At 39.0% G+C, this 24738-nt stretch overlaps 1 protein-coding gene across 1 annotated transcript in view; it reads right to left on the bottom strand.

Moving 5' to 3' along the window:
* The window catches only part of FAT4 (FAT atypical cadherin 4), a 136354-nt gene that overhangs the window by 35924 nt on the left and 75692 nt on the right, over nucleotides 1-24738 (bottom strand). Inside the window, exons 4-7 of the mRNA XM_065674352.1 lie at nucleotides 22298-22648; nucleotides 16821-17743; nucleotides 15685-15859; nucleotides 2575-2755 (exon numbers count right to left, since the gene is read on the bottom strand). Of these exons, the coding sequence (XP_065530424.1) occupies nucleotides 2575-2755; nucleotides 15685-15859; nucleotides 16821-17743; nucleotides 22298-22648 (1630 nt within the window). The remainder of the gene's footprint in view (nucleotides 1-2574; nucleotides 2756-15684; nucleotides 15860-16820; nucleotides 17744-22297; nucleotides 22649-24738) is intronic.

Genomic DNA, 24738 nt, shown 5'->3' with positions numbered 1-24738 from the left:
TATATACATATATACATATATCCATATATACACATATATCCATATGAACCTTCAGCACTGGGAAGATGCTATGAAATCTTTGAAAAAAAAAAAAAAAAAACTAAATTAAAAAAAAAAAAAAATAAATACCCCAACCAACCCCTCCCTCCCAGAATAATGACAAGCAACATTTTCTATAGGATAGTCTGATTTATATGAGTCCATCTGTATGCAAACCAACTGGACAATGTATGTGTGTCTCAGCATAGTTACATACTACTTTTGGAAACCAAAGATTTGAGTCTGAAACAGGCTCTAATGAGACTGAAAAGGAGTTCTGAGCACTCAACACCTCTGACAAGATGATCTTGCATGTTCTGGTCCCTCTGGCTTTTCCCAGACTTGTAATACAGCTCATATTTTAAGATTTGCATTACTCTAAATGCTGAATCTGGACAAATTCTGTCCAAGAAAAACAAAGTATGTTCCTGAGTCTAAAACAAAACCTGAAAACAATTTTGAATAGCTACTTACAAAGAAAAAAAAGATATTTTTATCAACTGTTTTACTATGAAGCACTGAGTGAATGACAAAGACTAATAACCGAGATATTAAAGTTATTCAGCCATACTAAAGAAATCTGAGAGCACCCTGATAATTTCTGATTACGGGATGCAATCATTACAGTCATTTATGCTTTGTATGGAATTTTTTTTTCTAAAGAAGCTTGCCAGAAATAGTTTCTTAGAATAAGAGTGAATAAAATTAAAAGCTTCATTGTTTCACAATTTAATAAATGCTAATTTTGGATGCTTTTCAAATATTTAAAGATGCCAAAACACCAAGTTTCTATTTTTGGCCTGTAGTTAGCTGGAAAGAGAGTATTACAGTATTTTACATACACTTGCTTTGCCATAACATGGTTCTGTTTTATTTTACTTTCTTTTTTGTAAAAAAGTGACAATCCTATTAACATTCTTACGCAGTTTTAACAATGGACTGAAGTGAACCAACAGAGACAAACAAAGAAGTTACTTTTATATCCTGTTTTGTAAGGTTGGAATCAGAGAGACCGGTGTTTGCAGTCACAATAGTACAGTGTGATGAGATTACCTACGTTTCCTTCTGATTAATAACTATATAAATCTGCTTTGTGTTCACAATAAATCAGTCCTCAGTGGATATCTTCAGCTTGCCACTGCCACTCAGCATCTTCATTACCATTGTTTGAGAAACTGGAAATGGACAGTGTTCAGCTTAGTGCCCAGTTAAGTTGCATTGATTGCGCTTGGCAAACCATTTGGCATTTAAAGCAAAAATATCAAATCATAACTTCACTGGTTTTTTGAATGGGATAAACTTTATGCCTTGCCTTGTGGAATTTTCATTCTAAACTGAAGACATTAACTGACTATAAATTTACCCAAAGAACATGTTGGCTTTCACTGAAAATTGATTGCTACATGAAAAGATGTAAATGCAGCAGCACGGCAGGTAGTTTTTTCTGTTGACTGTTCAGTAGTCTGTGGCATCTCCCATAACGTGTATTAGCAGGTTGGCTCAGACAGTTTATTATAAATACATCCAACTCTGCAGAAGCAGTCATCTAAACTACAATTTGGCTTGAAAGTCCACTTAAGGTTCAAAATAAAATACTAAAGCCTTTCAACCAGACATATGGATGCTATCACAAAATTGATACTATGCACCAGTTTGGACATTTTCATGCAAAAAACAGATACTGATTTCTAGATTTGCCTAGCTTATGAACAAAAAAGGTAAAGATGACTAGATCTGAACAGTACCTTCTGTACTTTTCTTAGACTGAGTGGTTTCACTTGAACAAAAGTTAAAAAAAATAATAAATTAAACTCTGCCCCAAAGTCAATTTTTGTAGCAACGTCATTGATGACATTTGAAAAGTACATCTTCCTCTTCCCCACCGATCCCTTCCTGAAAGCTCCTTCAATTAATTTTTAAGATGTCTGTCAGCCTCCAAGAACAACAGTTTCTAGGTTCTTCAGAAATACATCTTAAAGTATTTATATCTGTTAATTTCATCCTTCATCACAAGGCCTCACTGTAAAAGCTATGCTAAATAGAGTGCAAAAGCCCTTCCAAAGGCTACACAAGATGATAGCATCAGTAATAATAATCATTCACAGCCTATATACTATTTCTTTATGCAGAGAAGGTATACAGAAAGACTGCAAGTTGAAGTGCTTAATCCATTTATGACATTATTGGAGTTTCAGGGTTTCTTAGCTTTTGTATTTTTTAAATTCGTCTATCTCTACACTTACTGAGAAATATAAATCTATCCCAACACATTCAGGTGCAAATTAAACTCATTTGCTTTTACTTAGTGAAAAAATGAAACAACACTGCAACTATACTTGTCCTTAATATAATTCTAAAAGCCTACAAACAATTAAAATCCCCAAAAAACAGATACGCCAAAATTATATAGCTGCACACATACAGCTGTACATTTGTGTTTTACAGCTTTATGGCATGGTGGTGATGGACAACGGGGGAAAAAAAGAATCTTCAGGCAAGGTATGAGGCAATATTTACACACAGCAAATGACCTACCTAATGACAGCATTTGTAGAAGCATCAGCATCTGAGGAGTTTACGAGCAAAATATCTGTCCCTGTAGGAGCATCCTCAGGAACAGTGGCGGAATACATGTTAAAGGCAAATGTGGGGACATTGTCATTGACATCATCCACTGTGACAGCAATGGTTCCAGTGCCAGTGAGGGCAGGAGAGCCTGCAGGAAAAGCGGGATACAAAATGCTAGAGGTTACAAATACCACCATGCTAATCCGAGGTCTGCCATCCTTGATTTAAAGCCTCACGCTTGAGCATGTCACAGTTCACAGAACAAGAAAGACAATTCAACACACAGAACAGGGCAGATTTGTTTCAAAGGCATCTCAAAATACAAGTTGTGAAAGGAAAAAAAGAATAAAGCTAAAAAGAAGTTATTTTTCTTGCTCCATATAATTCCAGAAATATTTTGTAACACTAGCTCAGTGGAAAAAAGATGGTCTTGGAACTGCTCAGAAGCCTTCCTGTAACAATTAGGACCAATTTGAACATGTGGTTGTCCTTCTTATTTCTCTGAGAGAAGACATTCAAAGGTGGCACACTGACAGCCGTGAAGACTCCAGCCCTCAATTTACTTATCCACAGAACAAATAGAGTGGAAACAGCAGCAAACCCGAGTTTTCCGCATGGCTTTTCCACTGCTGGTTGCACCCCTGACCTGGGGAGACCTTCTCTGACAGGGTGAGAAGGTTGCAGAGACTCCAGCCCTATTCTGACTCAATCTCTCCACAGAAACAACCATCTATAGCAGCAAATAATGCTTTCTCAGATAGGATATTGACTTACAGGAAATCAGATTGAACTTATTTAACCTATGGCTTTCATCCTCCTTTTTATTCTAATACTTAACCGAGGAGCAGAAAAGGAGTGAGAAATAGCACGTTTATTCATGTGTAACCTCTCAGTATTTATTGCCTTAAGCTTTTTCTTTGTCAAATCCAAAAATAAAAGTCAATGGAAGAGTTTTACAAGTTCATATTAGTTTCACGTCTATTATACTTATTTTTGGGCAAGAATCAGCAAGACATCTTCTGTTAACCAAATTCATCCCTGAAAAAAGGGGGATCATTTCTTTCTGTGAAAATAAAACAAAAAGGAGGAGTGGAACATAAAACACCTGAGTTATGTCCCCTTTAACTCAAAACACAGATGATGACCATGCCTGTTTCACCCAAGATTATGTCACTTTCCCCTTCAATCTCAAACAGGTACAACAAAATTCAGCATTTGCTGGACTGGGAAAAAAAGTGATGATAATGAAATGCTCAGAGCCAGAGATTGGTTCAAGTCCTTGCTGCAAGCAAGCACAGTACATGGAGCTGTCATTTGATGGAACACAGTCAGCACCCGTGGGACTGCCCTAGTCCTTCCAACCCCGCCGATGATCAGGTCACTGCTACCTGAGGTTATTGCTGTACCTCAACCTTAATGCTGGGAAGGAGGCAGGCTCTGCTTTCAGGTCTCATATGGTCCTGCCAAGGGCTCTTGTACACCAAGCTCTTGCAGAAAAGAAGAAATAATGACCCATTCCCTACACATTAACCCTTGCAGGGAAGTACCACGATGCTGCATTGAGGGAAGAAGCCAAGAGCAGCTCCTGCACAGGAAGGGGGTTTTTCGCTGTGAAATACTTCAAAGCAACTTGGCTTAATGAACAAATGGACTGAACAAAAGAGCTTCCAATTGAAAGGTGCTATAAATCTCACAAGACTGACTTTAAGCCTGCCAATTGGACAGGATGGATCATGATGCCAAGGAAGGAGCATGCAAGCCAAACAGTATAGGTTTCACGCCATGGCCATGCACAATGGAGGCCTTTCTCTGCTCTAGTTTGAGGTAATTCATTTTCCCAATTAATATACTTTCAGCCAGGAAGGTTACATTAAGGCAATAAGTCTTACTCATTTTTTACCCTTCCCACCACCACAATTTTGTCATTTAGCCAAGCACGTATAGATAGAAAAGACCACAAAAACGTTCTTGATTGCTGAAATATTGCCTGTGGAGTGTTTATTATTACTGCATTAAATGAAACAAAGTCCTCAGCAGTGTTTGCTGCATGTGTCATCAAACTCCGTCCTTCCAAACACATTTAATTGACATTCATCTTGCAGCTAATGAAATGAAAAGTTGAAAGTTGTTAAATTTCACAGATGATTAAATAATTTATATATAATTCAGAAGTTAATCTTGGGTAAGTCCCATTCAAAGAGCATCAGGAATGCAATTCAGTCTGGAAAAGAAGGTTAAATGGCAGCTAAAAACTGAAACTCATTGTTTTAAATGTATTTGCTAACACAAAGAGCCACCACTGGAAAATTCGCACTGTCAGTTTATTCACAAAAATGAACTGCAGTGGCAGTGCCTCTAAAGGTAACAGAACACTGGGGCAATGGGACCAGCTGCAGCAGCTATTGACTCGGCCATTTGACTCCATCCATCTCCAGTCCCCTCTTCCTCTTTGAGAAATCTGAATTTGCAGGACACCAAACAAATGCTCCAAAGGTCAAATCCCATCCCTCGCCTCTTAGCCCCTTATATATTCCATTCCATTATTCTTCGACTCCCCTTCCTGACTGGATTCACCTACAAGGTGCTGTACTGCACTGTATGGACATATTTATATTTAGCCTCAGAGAAGTGAATAAACCAGCCACAGTTGAGCACCATACTAATAAAATTAGCTAGAGTAATATAAGTAACCCAGCTCCCATTCAGCACCAGCTTGTGGCTGCATTGTGCTCACAGAAACATCCCAGAAGTGCAATATTAATTCAGCTGTTTGTAATATCCCAAGTCACTGCTCTTCAGTTCGAACCCCCAAATCTTTTTAATTTTGCTCAGATGGAACGACTCACATATTTACATTGGTTTCCTGTCTATGTAGTTATCCAGATAAGTTTTATTCCTCTAAGTAAAACATCACGTCCACAAATTTACTCCTTCACTCTATTACACTGAAAGATAAAGCTGAGATTTCACACAGAGTCCTCAATGCTTTTATTCACTTGGAACTGAAATGACTAGCTCACATTTCTGCAGTTACCGAGAAATATAAGAAGAGGAAATTACAAATGAAGTAATTTTATACAGAAAAGAAATGGCTTGGGGCTTGATTCTACCGTCCTCAGTGAACTTTCAGTGAAAGTTATGCTTGCATAAGGACCACAGAATTCGGACCCTGGTAATAAGTAGGTTTCATAAAATGTACATGTCATATTTGTGGTGAGAGAAGTAGTTTCCACGGTCAAGCTGGGTTCCCAGCTTTCTTAGTTTTGCTTCGATAGCAAATCTTCCCCAAGTCAGTTATTCCTATCATGCTAGAGCATCACCCCTTTCTTCTTCAAACTGCACTTAATACTTTGCATAAAGAAGCATAGCAAATTTTGTGTAAATCCTGAAATATAAGCCAAATACTCAAGATGTTCAAGTTCAGTGAATATAAAATCTTTAAAATTTAAAAGATGATGACTATTATTATTATTATTATTTTGATTCTCTCATCTCTGTGTGCTGTGGTCTGTTCTATGAACTGAGCAGTTTATTTTCAAGGTGACAGCCATACATATACATTAAGCAGACAGTCCACACGTCATTGTGGAAATAAAGATTAACCTGGGATAGTGTCAAAATAGTAACGCTGAGTTCACGAAGAAAATTGCTTCCCACGGATGTTCTTCCAAAAATCTAAGCTTTTTGCTTACATCTGCAAGTAAACATGTGTCTGGGACGAAGAGAAGGAGCAGATCTTGGGAGCCTGCTCCTAGGAGGCCCGTGGTGGAAGATGAGTTGCAGGGAGAGGTTACAAGAGGCCACCTCAGGCCTGGCCAGTGCTGGGCTGTGGTTCCCCTCACTGCCAGGACATTTGAGGAGCTGACATGAAGAAATGGCTGCAGGGGGCTCAGGGGTGGGCAGGCAGCAGCACAAAAGCAGAACATCTCCTTCCAGCAACTGGGAAAAGACCTACAAGCTGTCTTCCACCCTATTCACCAATGCTTGATGCAACTGATCACCACAAAAATATGATGATAGCAAATATGTCTTAGCTTAGAAGTTATAATGAGCCCTTTCAAGTTTTTCCTCCCTCTGTCCAGGAGAGGGAAGATGAGAAATACTGGCTATGTGCAGCAATGCAAGTAGAAGAAAGGAAACTAAATGCAGGAAGGTGAGGGTGGTGAGATATTGGAACAGGTTGCCCAGAGAAGCTGTGGCTGCCCCATCCCTGGGAGTGTTCAAGGCCAGGTTGGATGGGCTTGGAGCAACCTGGTCTAGTGGAAGGTGCCCCTGCCTGTGGCAGGAGGTTGGAACTGGATCAGCTTTAAAGGTATTATCTAACCCAAACCATTCCATGATTCTACAATTCTATGACAGTGGGAAGAAGTATCATTTAATCTGACGATTTCTACTCCTCAAATGCAGGATAACCAGCAAAGAGAGGACGATACGCATTTCTGGGCATCGTAATTCACTCATTCCCCTAATTTGTGCTAATGCTGAGGAGCCACAAAGTGGCTCTTGCGCTTTTAGGATGAACCTGAAGACTGCATTCACTTTTGCCTAGGGCTACTCATGCACCCTTAAAAGAAGGGAGTGCCACTTGCTGTCTTCATCTGCCCTTCTCCTGGGGAACAAGGAAGGTTTGGGGCTCCCTGTATCCCCAAATGCATGGCACGATCTGCTCCAGTGTATGTTCAGCTCTCCACACCATAGCTGGACACTAGCATAAGTGGGGAATGATCAGAGTACTTAGTGGACTGGTGTCATAAAAGAAAACAATTGAAGGAAACTTGCAAAGCCTGAAACTTCTTAAAAAAAGCTCAGAAAAAGATGATGCTATTGGAAATTATCTTGGCTGCATAGTACTGTGTGGCTCACAGTGAAAATTAGAAATAGGAGAATGTGTTCAGCACATTATCCACATATTGTCTGACGCTTTAATGGCTTCTTAGTCCTGTCCATGCCATTGTTAGAACAGCAGACAGTAAAACTATCATTCCTTTCAGAAACCAGGAACTCAAAGGCTTTGCCGGCATTAAAATATCAAAATTAAGTGATAGAAAACTAACAATAAAGCAAAAAAACTACAGATATATTTCACCAAAATGAAGAAAAGGGATTAGAATTAAATAAAATGAATCTAAATGACTAATCAAAACTCATACTGCAGGCAGTTTACCATGTTTTGTGGTAAATTAAACACATCATTATCCTGAAAATTGGAAAATGATTTAACAGAAATGGAATTTTTGCCTCGCCGAAATGTGTTCCTTTGCAACAAATCGGATTTCACTTCTCCAGTCAAACACTCGATGAATGAGTCCCAGGACTAAAAGTTGTGTGTGTTATTACAGAGCATTAACTTTTTCACTCAAGTAAACAGGGCCTTTCTCAAAAGAAAGCGGTCAAACCTTCTAAATGCATTTAAACGCAGACAAAGCATGCTGAGCCTGACACAACAGCTGAGTTTTAAAATAAATATGGAACCAGAGTAAGTTGAAATGCAACTAGCCTGCATTATGCTTTGGACTTCTAGTGCACACAAAGCTTAATCTGAAACGTGGATAATCGTAAATTAACTTATTACTGGGAACACAAAAGATGGCATATTTGCAAAATGAGAAAAATAAGTAGTTCTTTTTACAAGATTGTACCACAAATATTCATCCGGGCTGAATGGATATGTTGACTGTATTTTGTTTTCTTCTTACTCAATTTTTCACTACAGGCTTTCATACTAAGTCTTCAAAAACTGGTGAACATAGTATATTTTGAAACAGAACTTGATATAGGTAGTTAAGAAACAAACATATTCAGAAGCTTAGAAGGTAGCACTACTCGCATTCAGTTCATTCTCGACTGGTGATCGAGAGTCTGCAGGAACCCAGATTTTCAAAATTTCCAAGTGCATCAAATCTGAGGGTTTTCTCATCGTTAGAAACAAAACAGTTATTCCCAAAGCTGATTTAACAGAACTTGTACTTCAAAAAAAAAAAAAACAAAACAAGAGACCTCTTGGGATAGAGCTGTACTTTTGCAAGGATTATCTGACAAGAGAAAAAAAAAGTTTTCTGTACTTCATTAGAAAACTCAATATTTTCCCTCATCTACCAGCCTAAATAAGCTGGCAGAAAGCAGACCTAAATTTGGGAACATAAGCCATTAAAAAGGAAAAAAAAAAAGAAAAAATCACTAGAACAAGAGTTTAACCTTATTCAAGCAATGACATTGAGCCGTGCTTAGACTGATGCTCGTGCAGAAACACACATACTTACAAAGGCTATGACAGTGCAAAAGAAATCTTTGTCTCAAATAATGATGCGAGATGGGATCTCTTATCTGTTTCCTATCCACATGATTTTTAAATTTGGATAGTTTCGTATCAAAATTCCTGAATGACTGCAATCCTATGAATTCACCGCACTTTGCAATGTCACAACAGGAGCAACATTACATTGCAAGACATTTAAAGTGCTTTTGAAAGGGTAGGACTTGCACCCCCACGCAGAGACCGGTTTCAGTCCTCTAGTGTGGATATACATTTCCTTATCCCTGTTCTCTTCCTCTGACCTCTTCATTACATTACCTGCAGCTGTTTACCTGAAAAGGAAAATAAAAATAAACCCACTGTGGCACTGTTACAGAGCTGGACCTACTGGAACACAGGAACACTTGCAATAAAGCAAATGCATAGTATATATTTAGCACAATTTCAAGCTGTTCCATTTAACAATCGCTTTCTACACATACACACGCACATTATCATAAGCTCACCACTTAGACGTCTTAAAAATGGTAGCTAATATATCCCTCCAGTGCAGTGTTTTTCCCCATTGTTGCTTTTGTTTAGCAAATCTCAAAATGCATGAAGGAAAGGCCAAAAGAGTCCTGCTTCACTACACTCTGTGTGAGCTGGAGACAGGATTCCTGACATTAGCAGATGGCAGTTAGCGACTTGTGGCTGTCAGGCTGTGTTCTCCTTCCACAGAAGACACAAGCACTAATCCCATTTGCCATAACCCTTTGACATACACTTGCAATCTATTAACATCAAAGGTACAGCTTCTTGGAGACAGTGCTCAGAAAAGACACATGTAGGTATCATTGGTTTCTTAGCCAGTACTGCATTTATTTTCAGAGCAAGAAGCGGTCTTCTTCCCAATACATTTCAGAACATAAATCTTTAAGGAAACTCTTTCACAGCTGCATATGAAGCTCATAACAAAACCTGGTGAGTGACTGGTCATCTCCCTGTGCCCGCAGTGCAGGCAGTTCCGGGAGGATGGGCATGACCATGGATGGCACTGCCAAGGCCTCTGGCCACCCAAGCAAGATTCAAAGAAAGGGGAACCACGACTTAGAAAGGCAAAGCCATTTTAAAAAATATTTTCTTAAAACCACCAAATTACTTCTCCTTGTTATAAGTTATTGCTGTAAATAGAAAAAAGAGAGAAGTTGGCTCCTGCAGAGACTGCTGACTGAGGCAATTTTTGAGTGCTTGTGACTCCTGAATATCCCACAGTGAAATTCCTGTAATGCATAATTTTGAATTATGCTTTAAAACCACCCTGTAAAAATAGTGAAGATTAACCAGCAGGGTAAGTGTTTGGGCCATATGTACACGTTTTACTTGTTTTATCCTTGCAATTAAGGCTTCTCGAAATCGTAGCTTTGTGTTTGAAGAAAGAGCTAGCAGGGTTTGATTCTATTAGGTGCAATGCCTAATTTTAAAAATTATTTAAGATTGTCAAGACTGGAAAAAATCTAGTATTTCTCTAAGGCTGAGAAATTGCATAGCATAATGACTGCTCTAGTTACTTTATTCTTCTACAAAACAGATTACATTCAGTGAATTCAGTGCATTTGAAAAAGAATTTCATATAAAAGTGATGTTATCAGGCGGATAATAATTTTAACTTAATTTTTGTTTAAAATTTCTAAACTAATCATAGCAAGACAGATGAATGGAGAGATAAGAGAAGAAAGGTAACAGCCTGAAAATTTACAACAATTTAATCTTTGATATTTTCAATTATGTACTAAATCCTTCATATAAAGCATTATATTCTAGCTTGTTTTCCAGTTTTGATAAATCTACCTGAAACAATTTTCAGGGATATAACAGCTTTTTCACCCCTCAAACTATACCAAGAAGTTAAGAACTAATAATAAAGCAAAAAAGCATAAAACAAGACCATACAAGAGAGAAATCATTATGCCACCTGCTAACCATCAAGGTAAGCATATGTCAAGTTCATGCAGCTCACCAAAGCCTAAAGTGATGTGTACAGTTAAACATAGCACAGAAAGCATGGAGAACAGGACAGTTCTAACTGAAATTTGTGAGTTGCTTGTTTCATTTGACAGCACCAAGACTTAAAAATACCTGAATTTGTTCTAAAAATACAACTTAGTCTTTCCAGGCAACATCTTTTTGCACAGAAGACTGCCTGTAAATTAGAAATACAGTGCATGTTAAGAAAACACTACGAGTATAAATGCTTTTAAGCCCAGCCACATAAATCTCACACAATGTTATCCCTCAAGATTCTTTCTTACCATTACTAGAAAATACTTTACTTACTTAACATTGCTTACAAGTCCTTTACTTGTCACCCCAAACTGTGAAATATATGAAAATATGTTAAACCCCAATACAACCACATTATCAGATTTCATTTGATTTTAGGATTGAAGGGAACTTGGAAGACAATTCCTGAGAACAATATAACCTCTCTGCTTGATTGCCTTCCTGCATTACTGAAGGAAAGAATACACAAGTCAGGGACCACCATTTTCTAAGGAAAAAAAACACATGATTGTTTTATATACAGGCCAGGGATGTATACACAGAGCAGCTAACTAAATATAATAATCAGTCCACTAATTAATTTCTTTCAGAGCTTTTTATCTAAATCACTAAATTATTTATAAAAATATATTAAAATACCCACAGGAACACAGATTCTAATTAGAAACATCACATTTTGATTTTAATTTTATTGTGTAAACATGCATTCTGACAAACCAAATCAAGAGATGGTGGCTGCAGTTTATTTAAACAGTAGTCCCAGGCAGCTAGCAGGCTTCCAGATGTGCTACTCAACATCCCTGCAGCCAATAAATAAAAGGAGGACTGTTGGAATGTTAACATTTGTCCAGAAAATTGCTCAAAGAGTTAAAGACAGGGATGATAAAAGCAGCTGCACCAGTTCTTGTCATGCTGCCAGAGCTGAATGTTTACCCAGCACTGCATCCCCACCAGACGGGGTGAAAAAACCCCAAACTTTAGAAAGTCTCTTTTCCCAACCATTTTGCCATAAAGAAAGGCATAGCATAAATGATTTATGTGGTAGAAACAGACCTGTAAAGACACATTCAAACAGTCATATGTAGGTTTCTTGGCGTTTATGTTAGCAAACATTTTGGGGGAGCATCTGCAATCTAAACACTATCATGTTATTCCACAGTCCATCTTTTTGCCTGTCATCATATTTATAATTCATTGCTTGTGCTGCAAGAGGGTCTCTGAATTGGGATGGCTGAACTTTGGGATTGAATTATGCTTTACTTCTTGAGGAGAGCTACAGGTGTCCAACTCTGGAAGATGCTATGAATTCCTAGAGATGTACACTTTGCATGTCTTTGTAAATCCCCACTGTCTAGAGTGGAAGACTTGTATCTGAGACACAGTGGTAGATAGAGCAGGGTTGGAAGCGCAGAAGTGAGGGAAGAGTGATGATAAAACAAGACTGAAATCAAGAACTTTTGTGCAGGCTGTCTTGTGGAAACTGGGCATGAAGCAGGCTGCATCACAGATCACTGAGCCAAGTGCTAGAAAAACGTTTTATCAGTCTTCTCCCTCCCCCAGAGTGGAGGGAAGACTCTCTGCCGACCCAAGATCTACCCTGAGGATCGGGTGGAGGATTAGCAGGCAGGGCCAAGGAATAGTTGGGCCAGAGCCAGGAATATGCATATATCATGACTGACTTCTCTGGGCCTGAGGGGAGTCTTGCTTGGGAAAGCATTTTTTTCAACTACTGACCGAATTTCTATTGCTGGTGCATGTGGTCCCACCAGCATTCCCCATCTGATCTGACTGGCATGCTTAACTGTTAATAACGCAACAACTCTTCTCAAGTGCCCAGGGCTGAGATCTGGCCTCTGGAAGAGCATGGCTGCACGGCATGATAAAGCACAGAGATTTCTGAGCCATCGCAGGCACTGCACCTTATGCATCCCTGCTAATACAGGCTATAAAGCCCATAAGGTACCGAGGATGAAATAACAACCATTACCAAAGCAGCTGCCCCTTCTGAGGCCACAGATTGTCTACAGTACATTGGACTGATACCTCTAGATAAAAACAATGAAAAATCAAAAACCCTTCCATCAGCTTCCCCACAGGCTAGGGTAACACTGTAAGAACCACAGTCACAAGTTGCTAAAGTGACATTAAACATAAGAAAATTAAGAAGTCCTTGATTATCTATAGGGAGATCAGGACGACAGCCAAAACCAAATTTGAAATCCATCAGTTCTTATGTCTAAAAGTCCTTCTGTGTACGTATTGTGTCTGCTTCATTGAAAAAAGAAGGAAGCTTTCCGTGTGTGTTTCAGATTGTATTGTCTTTACACAAAATCCTTCTTTCTAAGCATAATCAAACAAATACAAACTGAGACACTCTAAAGAAATAGCTACATTAGGCAAAGAGCTGGACACACCAGTGAGCTTCTTTTATAAATATTTAGCAGCTGCTCAAGCATGTAGTAGTCAAAACACTTTTCTTACCCATTTCTAGATTGTGGCATTGCCATCTTTCTTTCAGAAGCTGCAATTCTTTTAGAAAGGCTTCTTCCCACAGAATATTTTTCTAACTCAGTGCCAAATGTCTACAGAAATACATGAGCATGTTATGTATGATAAAGTAATTTACAGAAATATAAATTTTGAGACATAAAGATCAATGGAAATCCCAGAACCTGTAACTTGGTCCATTTGTTCCACATTACTGTGACATACACAGCTTTATAAGAGGTCCCCAACAAACTACCAGAGTGTTCTTTACCATCTAGACTGCTTGAACTCCATATGACTAATTCCAACATGGCAGGGATGCACTTTAATTTATTAAGTATGTAATATATTTAAAGTACTTTAAGTGTTCATTATGACCACGGTCCACATCTTGCTTCCATGAAATTAAGGGAAGTTCTGGCACCGACTTCTGCTGAAGCTGGATATTTACCTCTGATGTTTGAGTTTAGATAAATTGTGACTAAAATGATTTTATATTGGTATTCTTTGATGGCACACATGCAGAGCAAGTCTTCAGTCTAATTAGAAGATGTTATGTTATTCACCAGGTTGGTTGAAAACTATAGCCAAGCGTGGATTTGTCAGATTGCAAACTTCAACACAGCAGAATGGTTAAATTTAACTTAAAGCTACTACTGAACATCTGCTTCTGAATACATTTGCTAGCACCTTTTAACACTGATAATAGGGAATAATAACATGAGTTAGCTTTATGAGAACACAGCAAAATCAAAAAAAAAAAAAGGAGCTTCATACAGTGTTTACTCAGCATAATATCTATATGTTTAAACACAGGAACTAATAAAACTTGCTGCTGTTCTTGTCAGCCCCTTAGGGCAAATGCCTCAGTCACTTCATGTATTAGTCTCCCCTGGATTATCTGAAACTCAGAGATCTCCCAACACAAATAAATACTTTAATTTGGTATGGTTGGGTAACCTCCTGGATTTCATAATTTTTAGGAACCATACTCTAGGAAAAAAGATTGTGCTCTTGTCAGACTATTGGCTTACAGTGCTAGGCATGGAATGCAACTGCCTTCTGCTCCCATCCTTCTTCCAAGGATAATAATTGTTGGCTGTATGACACCCCTTATCAGTTTAGCCTTCGGATATTTTGTATGTAGACCTAGTAATGTACAGCCCTAACTGACTCCTGCTGACTTGGACTGGGAGAGTAAACAGACATCAAGGGTATGCTCCCCCTTACGAAACCAGCCTCAGCTTTTGAAGGAATAATAAGCGTGGTTGAAGCCCAAGCAAGTCAAAGTCACAAGTGAGCAGTTTGCAACCATAAAGTAATGGAAAGCTAGTGTAAAAAATACAAAGCATACAGTTATCTCTATCCGAAGTGCAAGATAAATGATACATCCAGTCCTAAAATCGTGTATTGCAGATTCAGCTGTGCTCAGGCTGTGAAATACCTGAGTGCTGCTGCAATAGGAAAATATAAGCCATACTTATTGTCACTGATACAAGATATGGCACACAATATGGCAGAAAACAGAACTGTATCCACTTGTCAACAAGCTGACAAGTTTCCTTCTATTTTTGGTATTAGAAAGTAAGAACAAGCTCCGCAGTAAATTAAATCCGTCAGACCGTGGGGGACTGTAGATAGATCCAGAATATGATTCAGGATGACTTTGTTACTAATATTCATACCAAAACTGAAAACAGAATATTGTGCTCTGATGCCCCAAGTGAAAGTGTAATTAATCTTCATAACATGAATCCACATCCCATTTTAAACTGAGAAAAACTGTATTATACTTAGGATTCTGGAGCAAATGTATGACTTGGAGGCTGAGGAAAGCAGAAAATTTAAATTTGATAAGTAAATTATGTTACTTTTCAGCATAAGATTTTGGTAAGATTATTTGAGTGGTCCATAGCTGTTTTCTGGCCATTGATTTGACCTGTTTGCACATTTCTGATGACAACATTATATTGGATTTTACTGTTATTTACATTGGTTTTTTTTATTGCAATGCATGAGGCTCTTATGACCTAGGTAGGACCACTTACTACTGAAGGGCAAGAAACCAACCTACCTAAATTTGTAGTGAGTCCTACTATCAGAAAACTAAAGATAAGGAGAAAAACAACCCTGATTTCCAGAAATCATTTGACATCAGGTAAGCCCACCTCTCCCTACAGAGATCTAAACTGCAGTTTGGGTACCAATCTCCATCCACTAAAATTTCAAACCATCATGAAAATATTTCTTTTCTATCCTGAATGCAATGCTTTCAAGTGACCACTTTGCTTTACCTGCATCAGCAGCTGTGATCAGCAGCATGTACTGCCCCTTTGCCTCCCGGTCCAGGCTCTGCACCAAGCGCAGCTCTCCACTGGCAGAGAGGGTGAAGGCTCCTTCTTCATTCCCAGCCACCAGCACATAAGTGAGTTTGCTGTTTAGGCCTTGATCATCATCTCTTGCTACAACCTATAAAAGCAATGCAAACAAAGTGGGAAGAAATATCAAGAGCCACTGAATGCGGGGTCTGTGAAATCTGGGATAGAAGAAATAAATGCCCCACCCCCAGCAGTGTTCAGGGCCAGGCCAGATGGGGCTTTGAGCAACCTGGTCTAGTGGAAGGTGTCCCTGCCTATGGCAGGGGGTTGGAACTAGATGATCTTCAAGGTCCCTTCCAACCCAAACCATTATATGATTCTAAGGTTATCTATAACCCAAATTAACAGATTGAATTAATACAAATGCTTTAAGGGCTAGTAAAAATTAGCTATAATGATAAAAATTACTTAAAACCGTGATGATGGACTTAAAAGCATAATTTGAAAATATTAAAAAGTTGATTACTTCTTTTTCTCAAGCGTAAATACAGTAATGCCTGTGCTGGGGCTCAGTGGAAACCACAGATGATCTGGTATAGGCTGAGCCCCATATCAAAGCAAAAATTGCATGTCCTGCTGGCTAGATCCATTTAGTGCTCTTCCAGTGTTTGGCACAGAGCCCCATCCCAAGTAGGCAATGATCATCAGATTGAAAGATTTGTTGCATGAAAGTTGAGACTGAGTTGAGATACAAAGCAAATTCTTTAAGTCCTGGGGTAGGCAGGAAGATAGGTAGGGAAAACAAACGAAACTCCAAATCATTATATAAACTTCTGGCAAAAAAAAAACCCAAACAAAACCAAAACCAAAATAAACCCCCCAAAACCAGCCAAGCGAAAAACCCTGAAAAAACCCACACCAATCAAAAAACCCCACCCAAACAAACAAAAAGGTAAAGGAGCCAACAACCACAGCACATCAGATTACAGCCAAGAGGCAACTTGTCTCCCACCTTTTTAATTTTGGAGGAAAACACTATATATTAGTAACATACCCTGAGGCATGCTAATAGTATTATATGAGATAGATATTTATTTGCTGAACATACGCACCTGAAGAATAACTTTTGGGAGCGTCTCTAAATTCTCGGGGACATTTACAGAGTAGGGAGAAAGTTCAAATGTGGGAATATAATCATTGACATCCTTCAGAATAATACTGACAGTGGTGGTGTCGGTCCTGGGGCTGCTCCCGCGGTCAGACGACTGAACAGTCAGGGTATAGGAGGGGTTTTTCTCTCTGTCTAAAGGCTTGGCAACTGTTATCACACCTGTCACAGAATCGATCCGAAACTCATTATTGGCATCTCCACTCACGATGGCATAGCGGACCTGCCCGTTTGTACCTTCATCTCCATCCGCAGCAAACACCTGGATTAAATCCGTCCCTGTTAAAGTATTTTCTCCCACCTCTACTTTATAAAGCTTTTGGGCAAAAAGTGGGTTATTGTCATTAATGTCCAGGACTATAACCACTACATCTGTAGATGAAGAAAGGGATGGGTGGCCCTTGTCTGTGGCTACCACGGTTAAGGTGTAGTTGGACACAGCTTCTCTGTCGAGCTCCCCGGTAAGCCTCACTTCACCGTCAATAGTGCCAATGCTGAATTTGTTTCCCAGAGGCCGGAGCAGACTGTATTCGATGTAGCTGTTTGGGCCACTGTCGGGATCGGTCGCCTGTGCTTTAAACACAACCGTGTCTATTGGCGTGTTTTCTGGGACATAGGTCAGCTTCGGGGAGATAAAGCTTGGAGGGCTGTCATTCACATCCAGCAGAATAATGGAAACTTGGGCTGTGCTTGTGTACCTGGAGGCCGGGAGAGTGGCCATGTCGTGGACTTGCACAATGAGGCTGTAGAAAGACTGGCTTTCCCGGTCCAAAGGCTGTCTGATGCTCAGCACCCCGCTGTTGTCAATGCCAAACTGCCCGGCACTGTCCCCAGAGGCGATGCTGAAGGACAGCTGTGAGTTGGAGCCTGTTGTAGAGGGAGAAGAAAGGTAGAGAACATGACTTCCTCCCACTGTCCCAGATATATGTGTTTCTGGCCTCATTTTCTATGGAAATGAGAACTGTATAATTGTGCTGCCTGTTCCGCCTCCTTATGACCATTTCTGAATCCATCAGCTAATTTCAGCCAAGTTTCAGAGTGAAGCAGAAGCCTTTGAAATAATTATTTTCTGACAAGAGTTGAAGAAAGAGAGAGGGAAGGATTTTAATTGGAGCAGCCACAGAGGGAGCAGCCGGCTGAGCTTGTCTCTGCATTTCATTCAGCAGGAAATGCATGGTGGCAACCAGCATGATTCTTCCCTGTCTACAATGGCTAGGGATAAAGGTTTTGAAGGGTTTTCCTTGGGAAACCAAGACTCAACGGTTCTGCTGCTCACTGAACAGCTGTTTTCCTCTCTTTTTCCCAGTTCATCTAAGCAACATTATTATTCATGTAACTATCCCATGAATTCTTCCACCCAATTAAAAAAAGCCACAACCAGAAACTCCCAAGCCTAGTTAGAGCAAGCCAAGTGTGAATACTGGGGAGAGGTATGCTTCCCATATACGGCATGGTATTCCAAAATACTAGATAAACAGCCCTCATCTTGTGATCGAAACATAACTAGCAATTATAGTCTAGGGAGAGATTTATAATTCTGGTAAGGGAAATGCATCCTGAATCTTGACAAGGCTGCAATATCACCTTAAATATGCCACACAGGAAACAAATGTATGTTACCGCTTTAACTCCAGAGTTCACTCTAAATGGCTCATTTTTGGGAATTCCCCATTGGAATGAGTCTTCTTTCACACAGATATATCTCTCTTTCAAGATAACTATATCTATATAAAAATATCTATCTTATTCCTATTATAATTAGTGTTGAAAATATTGGTTTCTTGTTCTGGATCATAAGGAGTATGATTTAGGATTAGTAGATTAACAGACTGTTCACGACTAGATGTGCTTTTTCATGCAAAGAAACTGAGCTCTCTGCTTAAGCAGATGTTTACTTTGCTGTGCGTTTTGTCATTTTGCTCAGAAGCTCTTTCCCTTCTGACTGAATTGCTTAGATAACAAAATTATTCCTGCATTAGATTTATTAATCTCTGCTGTTGATTATGCTCAGATTCAGGAGCACTAGTTTTAATTATCTTTCCCCCAACGGGTACTCTAATTGGCATCTTTCCCTCTCTTTTCTTCTCTTGTAGGAACTTAATTATAAAACAAATAGAACCAAACATGAAAGACAAAATATTTCAATGCAATTAAAGAAATTAATACATTTATAGGCCAGATATTAGTGTTTCTACATTACTTTGATCAAGTGAAACAGCGTGAAAATTTAATGCCAGTCTATTTTTGGTCAGCTGTATTTTCAAATGACTAATTCCATGGATGAAAGTCTTCTGACTTCAGTAAAGCACTTTCTGGCAATTCAAGATTTTTGTCAATTGACTTTGGAGATGGGTAGGAATTAGGTCTTAATGAAGAAAATTACTTTAAAATACTCTTCTCCTCCTCCCCCCAGAATTTTCTATGGTGGTGTTTGTTCCTATAAAATTTACTGCTTGTTCTTCATCTCACCTCCCTGTACCTTTTCATACCTTGTCCTGTACTCATAAGTTTTGAGGCTGCTAATGTTTATATAGGTTTAACTGTGAAGCAGAAGGAAAGTTGCTTAAGTATCAGTGGAGCCAGGACTGCCACTTAATTAAGTGCTCTTTTTAAACACATTGTGTGGCTCATCCATCCTCTCTCCCCAGGTTTGGAGCTGGGCTTTTCTTAGGGAGAATGTAGGGGCAGTCTCTTGGCTTAACTTTGATTTTGTTTAATCTGAGGGTTAATTTGTTAAAACTCTGAGTGAGAGGTCAGATACGGAGCAAGCAATTTCACGATGATGCTCTTTTAAAGGTCTTGTTTCTGCTTTTATTTATTTACTAATGAAACAAGACATAATATCCTACACCCTCCCCTATTCTGTAAATACCTGTAGAGTCTAACTGGGAAATCCCACCAGTTTTTGCCTGGAGGAATATCTTACTATACTTTTTAACAAATAGACAAGCTCGTACTTTGCCTAAGATTTTTCCTGTTAATTCAATGTGGAAAAAAAAAAAAGTAAAATCTGATTTGAAAATGAATGTGTTTAAGGAAACTAACTTCTTTATTACCCTGGAAATAACCAGGAGCTGTTGCTTATAACTACCATGCATCTCTATATGAAATTGCCCAAGCTGAGCTAGGCAGCTAGTTTCCCAAGGGGTCTGTTGGAAAAGAAAATGAAAATGGGAGCAGTTTCACTATTACCATGCTTTTGTATTTTATCAGTGTTTATCTTAAAACAACAGGCATACCTCACTATAAAACAATGTCTTTTCAGAGCTCCTTCAGACTATATATATAATCATATAACGTGAATAATCAACAGAATTATATTTGTGTGCATTGAGTGCATCATCTGTGAGCCACTTGCAGAAGAATACAGTACTAGCTATTTCTGTACTCCAGATAAATATAAGATGACAGAGGATAACAAGCTTGGGCTTGAAACAGAAACACCACTAGATCATAACATTTCCTGAAGTTACAGTCTTATGAGGGAACTCAACTTGGCACACTCTTGGAATGAAATTTCTGCCCTATTAATTTTAAATCCAGCCTGTTAGAAAAGTAAGTGTGCCAGAAAATACAGAAGGCAAGATATCTGACTTTTCATTGCATTACTCCTCAAATACTCATTTACTTCATTGATAACTGAGCTCATGGAGAATGTAAAATGATATGTCAGTGCTATGATATAGTTCCCATCCACTGTGCGCAGATGAAAATTAATGTATGAGGTGGAAGAGAAAAGGAAAACAGATCCATAATGGTTAACTGAAATTAACTTCCAAGAAGATTTAAACCAAATGTACTCCTAACAGGAAAATAAGAAATAAAAGAGGAGATACACCTCACACAAACCCATTTAGCTATGGGTCTGAAGGAACAATCCCTTCCCTGGATATGCATGATACAAGCACAAGTTCCTCCTCCAACTTATAGGTAGGTTATGTAAAGTAAAAGCTTTAACAAGAGTCGTGAAAGAGATCCATGCAAGAATAGCCAGTGCCACCAGGCTATAATTTCTGACTTGTTGGCTTATCTGATGGAATCACTTCTCACTCACTTTCTCAGTTTGATCTCAAAACCAGCTGCACAATTTTTACCATGGAAAGTTCTATCCATCAGAACAAAATTTATGTTCCCACAAAAATGTTTGAGTTCAATAACTAAGCATTTCCTGAGGCAAAATTGCTTTACCGAATAATTTTGACCAGCTCAGTCATTTTATGTGCATGAACTGTGATTCCTCAAAGCACGTAAGTGCTTTGTGCTTGGAGCACACATTTCAGTCCAAGATATTTCTATGGGCTTTGCTGAGCCAGTGTCAAGTTGAGAGGAGACAAGGTTGCTTAACATGTCACAAAAATTACCTGTAAAGTCACTATGAGTGTTATGAATAAGTTTGTGTTAGGTCACACTGACTAATGTCAGTATCCTATGGAATGACTTTTATGTATTTTACGGCCATATTTTATAATTATTCTTGCCTGGACAAAAACTGTATGGCAAAATGGTTAAGCAAGTGATAAAAATTGTATCTTTTACACTGCAGCACATTAACACCTTCTGGATGCCATGAATAATCCCAAGATCAAAGCTTATATTAATGAGAAATTTTTCCCACGATCTCTTTAAATCAGCTTTTTAACCCCCACTACCTACCCTATAGATCACAATTCTCTTCATGAGACACTTAAATTTACACATTTAAGATGATGGCAGATGATGTCTTTTATTGCCAGAACCTTATTTAGTATAAACTTTAAGAATCATAGAATCATAGAATAGTTAGGGTTGGAAAGGACCTCAAGATCATCTAGTTCCAACCCCCTGCCATGGGCAGGGATGCCTCACCCTAGACCGTGTTGCCCTAGGCTCTGTCTAGCCTGGCCTTGAACACTGGCAGGGGTGGAGCATTCACCACTTCCCTGGGCAACCCATTCCAGTGCCTCAAAACCCTCACAGGAAAGAACTTCTTCCTTATATCCAATCTAAATTTCCCCTGTTTAAGTCTGAAACCATTGCCCCTTTTCCTATCACTAAAATCCCTGACAAAGCCACATGTACACATAGGTCTAATTTAAATGTGTGCAGCCTAAGCACCAGGAGAGAAATCATGGTGCTCAACTGCTGTAATATGTGCTAGGTAAAATACAGCTTTGCAACTCATTTCTGCAACAGCAGTTAAAAGCAGTATTTGAACGGATTTTTAATTTACCACAAATAAAAATAAGGAAGAAACCACCCACTTAAACCTAATGCGAAATGTGAGAAAACTAACTTCTATTTACACAGCAAGAACTGCATTTAAGCGTATGTTGGCATCCAAAGGATAGCCTTAATTTGCCTTTGCTACTAGGTGTTCTAATATGGTGCTAAGGTGAAATATGTATTTACCATCAGTGATACAGAATACGAAGAAACACCTACCATCATCTGCATCAGTGACGCTGAAGTTGAGAATAGCAGATCCTGGAGACAGATTCTCCATCAAAGATGTGCTGTATGAGGTCATGCTGAACACTGGTGGGTTATCATTGATGTCCAGTATATTGAAGTATACTCTGATGGTAGTAAATTGGCCTCCCCCATCTTCTGCACGAACAGTAAGGATGTAATACTGCTGTACTTCGTAGTCCAGCGCACGGGTCAGGTTGAAGACTCCAGTAACGGGGTTGAGGAAGAAGATACCCTCTTCATCATCTTCATTTACAGTGTACGTGATCTCCCCATTGATACCAGAGTCATCATCAGTGGCTAGAATAGCTGCCACTAAGGAACCTGCACAGCATGACAGGACAACAACATCGGTCATTCTCAAAAGGCAGCTCACTGGTCTGGTCAGAACCAGCTCATCATCAAGGACCCCTGTAGAATAAGAGGCGTCCTCCAGTAGAGATTTGAGCCCCAACAATGTATGATTACCAGCTATAAAAGGTTTTTGAAAGCTGAAAGGAACAGTATTCAGCATGATGTTTATTTTAAAGGGCTACTAAATAACCCCAAGAAATGGCAAGGGATATTTGTTTTTATCTTTAAACAGGAACATAACCAGATTAGATATTAACTGGGGCAAAAATACCTTTTATCCTGCTATGCATTTTCTTTTTACAACTCAGAGGACCCTATCCTCCTCACCAACAAACAGCAGCTCTGAAATCTTCTAGATATTTCTTTCTAAATGCAGAAACTGAAATGTCAGTACATAACAAATTTCCCAGCTCCACTTTTGAAAAAGTGCCTTTTCAGGGTAACTGTGGTTAGAAAACTTAAAAACCTTATAGGCGTCCTGTCTTCACTGCTTTCTGAAATTCAGCTCCTTGTGGATTTGTTGTGAATTGTTTTCATTTCTGCATAGCTGCATTCACATGACTGCACTATCTTACTAAATTTTGGAAATGTCACTCTCTAGTATTTCAGACAGTAATTATAATTAAGATCAGCTAATTTCCAAGAAAATAAAAGATTTCATCTTTTTTTCCATGGAACCAGACAAATAACTTGTACCACAGTTAACCATTTTCAAGCAACATGACAATGAAAGTTACTTATCATCAGGATGAAGAGGAGTGCTACAATTTCCTTTAACCCAGCTGAATATGCTAGTATCTTTTACACCCATTTGATCACTTCATGCTCTAACAATTCTGGTTGCTGTGAAGATACAGCTGCCCCATCCCTGGAAGTGTTCAAGGCCAGGTTGGATGGGGCTTAGAGCAACCTGGTCTAGTGGAAGGTGTGCCTGCCCATGGCAGGCGGTTGGAACTGGATGAGCTTTAAGGTCCCTTCCAACCCAAATCATTCTATGATTCTGTGTGATTGCACATTAATTGGTAAAGAGGACTGTCCAAAAGCCGGTCAGGATTATCAGCCCTCCAGCAATTTTGATCACAGTGCGATCAGAGAGGCTCAGCAGAGGTACAAGCCCTAGGAAGGTACAATTCCCAGTCTCAGCTGCCAGGCTTCAAGGAAAACAGGGATTCTTTTCTGGGACAGAGAACAGAGCCCTGAAGGGGAATGGGAGAAGCTGCAGCACTTAAAAGTACAAAATCAGATTTTTCTTCTTCAGAACCTATCACCACTGAGCTGCATTAGGACACAAATGTACACCCCATAAATGATCACAGAGAAGCCTCATCTTAATGTGGAGGGAATTATGCTTGCCATTTCCAGGGTTATTCCTGTTAAAACAGACAGAGTCTCAAGACTCTGCATGATAAGACAGGAGAGCATAGCTGGGGATCAGCAACCAAGCCAGCCCATGCTCCACAGACATCTCAATTACTATTATACCAGATTCCTGAGGTACAGCTGATTGCAATGTAATCCTTTAACACAAAACACCATTGAATTATGGGACTGTGAGCGTGGGACAGGGTGCAAAATTTGGGAGGCATGGGGATAATATTGGTTATCCCAAGCTGAACCTCCCATGCTTAGAAGTTAAGGCCCTAAACTAAAAGGTTGAAAGCTATCACCATGCCATTTGTATCCCCTTTGTTTATTCACATTTTAGAACAAGCTTCTAAGGTGCTTCAGTTACTAATACTGGCAGACACTGCTTTTATATGAGCAGTCTGTATAAAATACTGGAAAATTTCTATTGCCAGTAATATTAATTTCTGGAGACATATAATACAGCACATCTTTCAAAAAATTTTTTGTGGTCTAAATATTTTCTAGCTTACGAACTAACTTTTAAATATCAAAGCATTCTTGGATACAAAACAAGATTTACAAGGAGAAAACAACAACTTAAGAGATTGGTGATCAGATTTAGGAACCACAATTAATTACGCAAAGGTTAGATTTTCTACAAAAAATAAAGCATGTCAAAAACAGGAGTCAGAGCTAAGATCAAGGAAATATGA

Source organism: Lathamus discolor, chromosome 1 (genome assembly GCF_037157495.1).
Source record: "Lathamus discolor isolate bLatDis1 chromosome 1, bLatDis1.hap1, whole genome shotgun sequence".
NCBI lineage: Eukaryota > Metazoa > Chordata > Aves > Psittaciformes > Psittacidae > Lathamus > Lathamus discolor.
The sequence above is the reverse complement of the archived record's forward strand: the minus strand, read 5'-3'. Positions and strand labels throughout refer to the sequence as shown.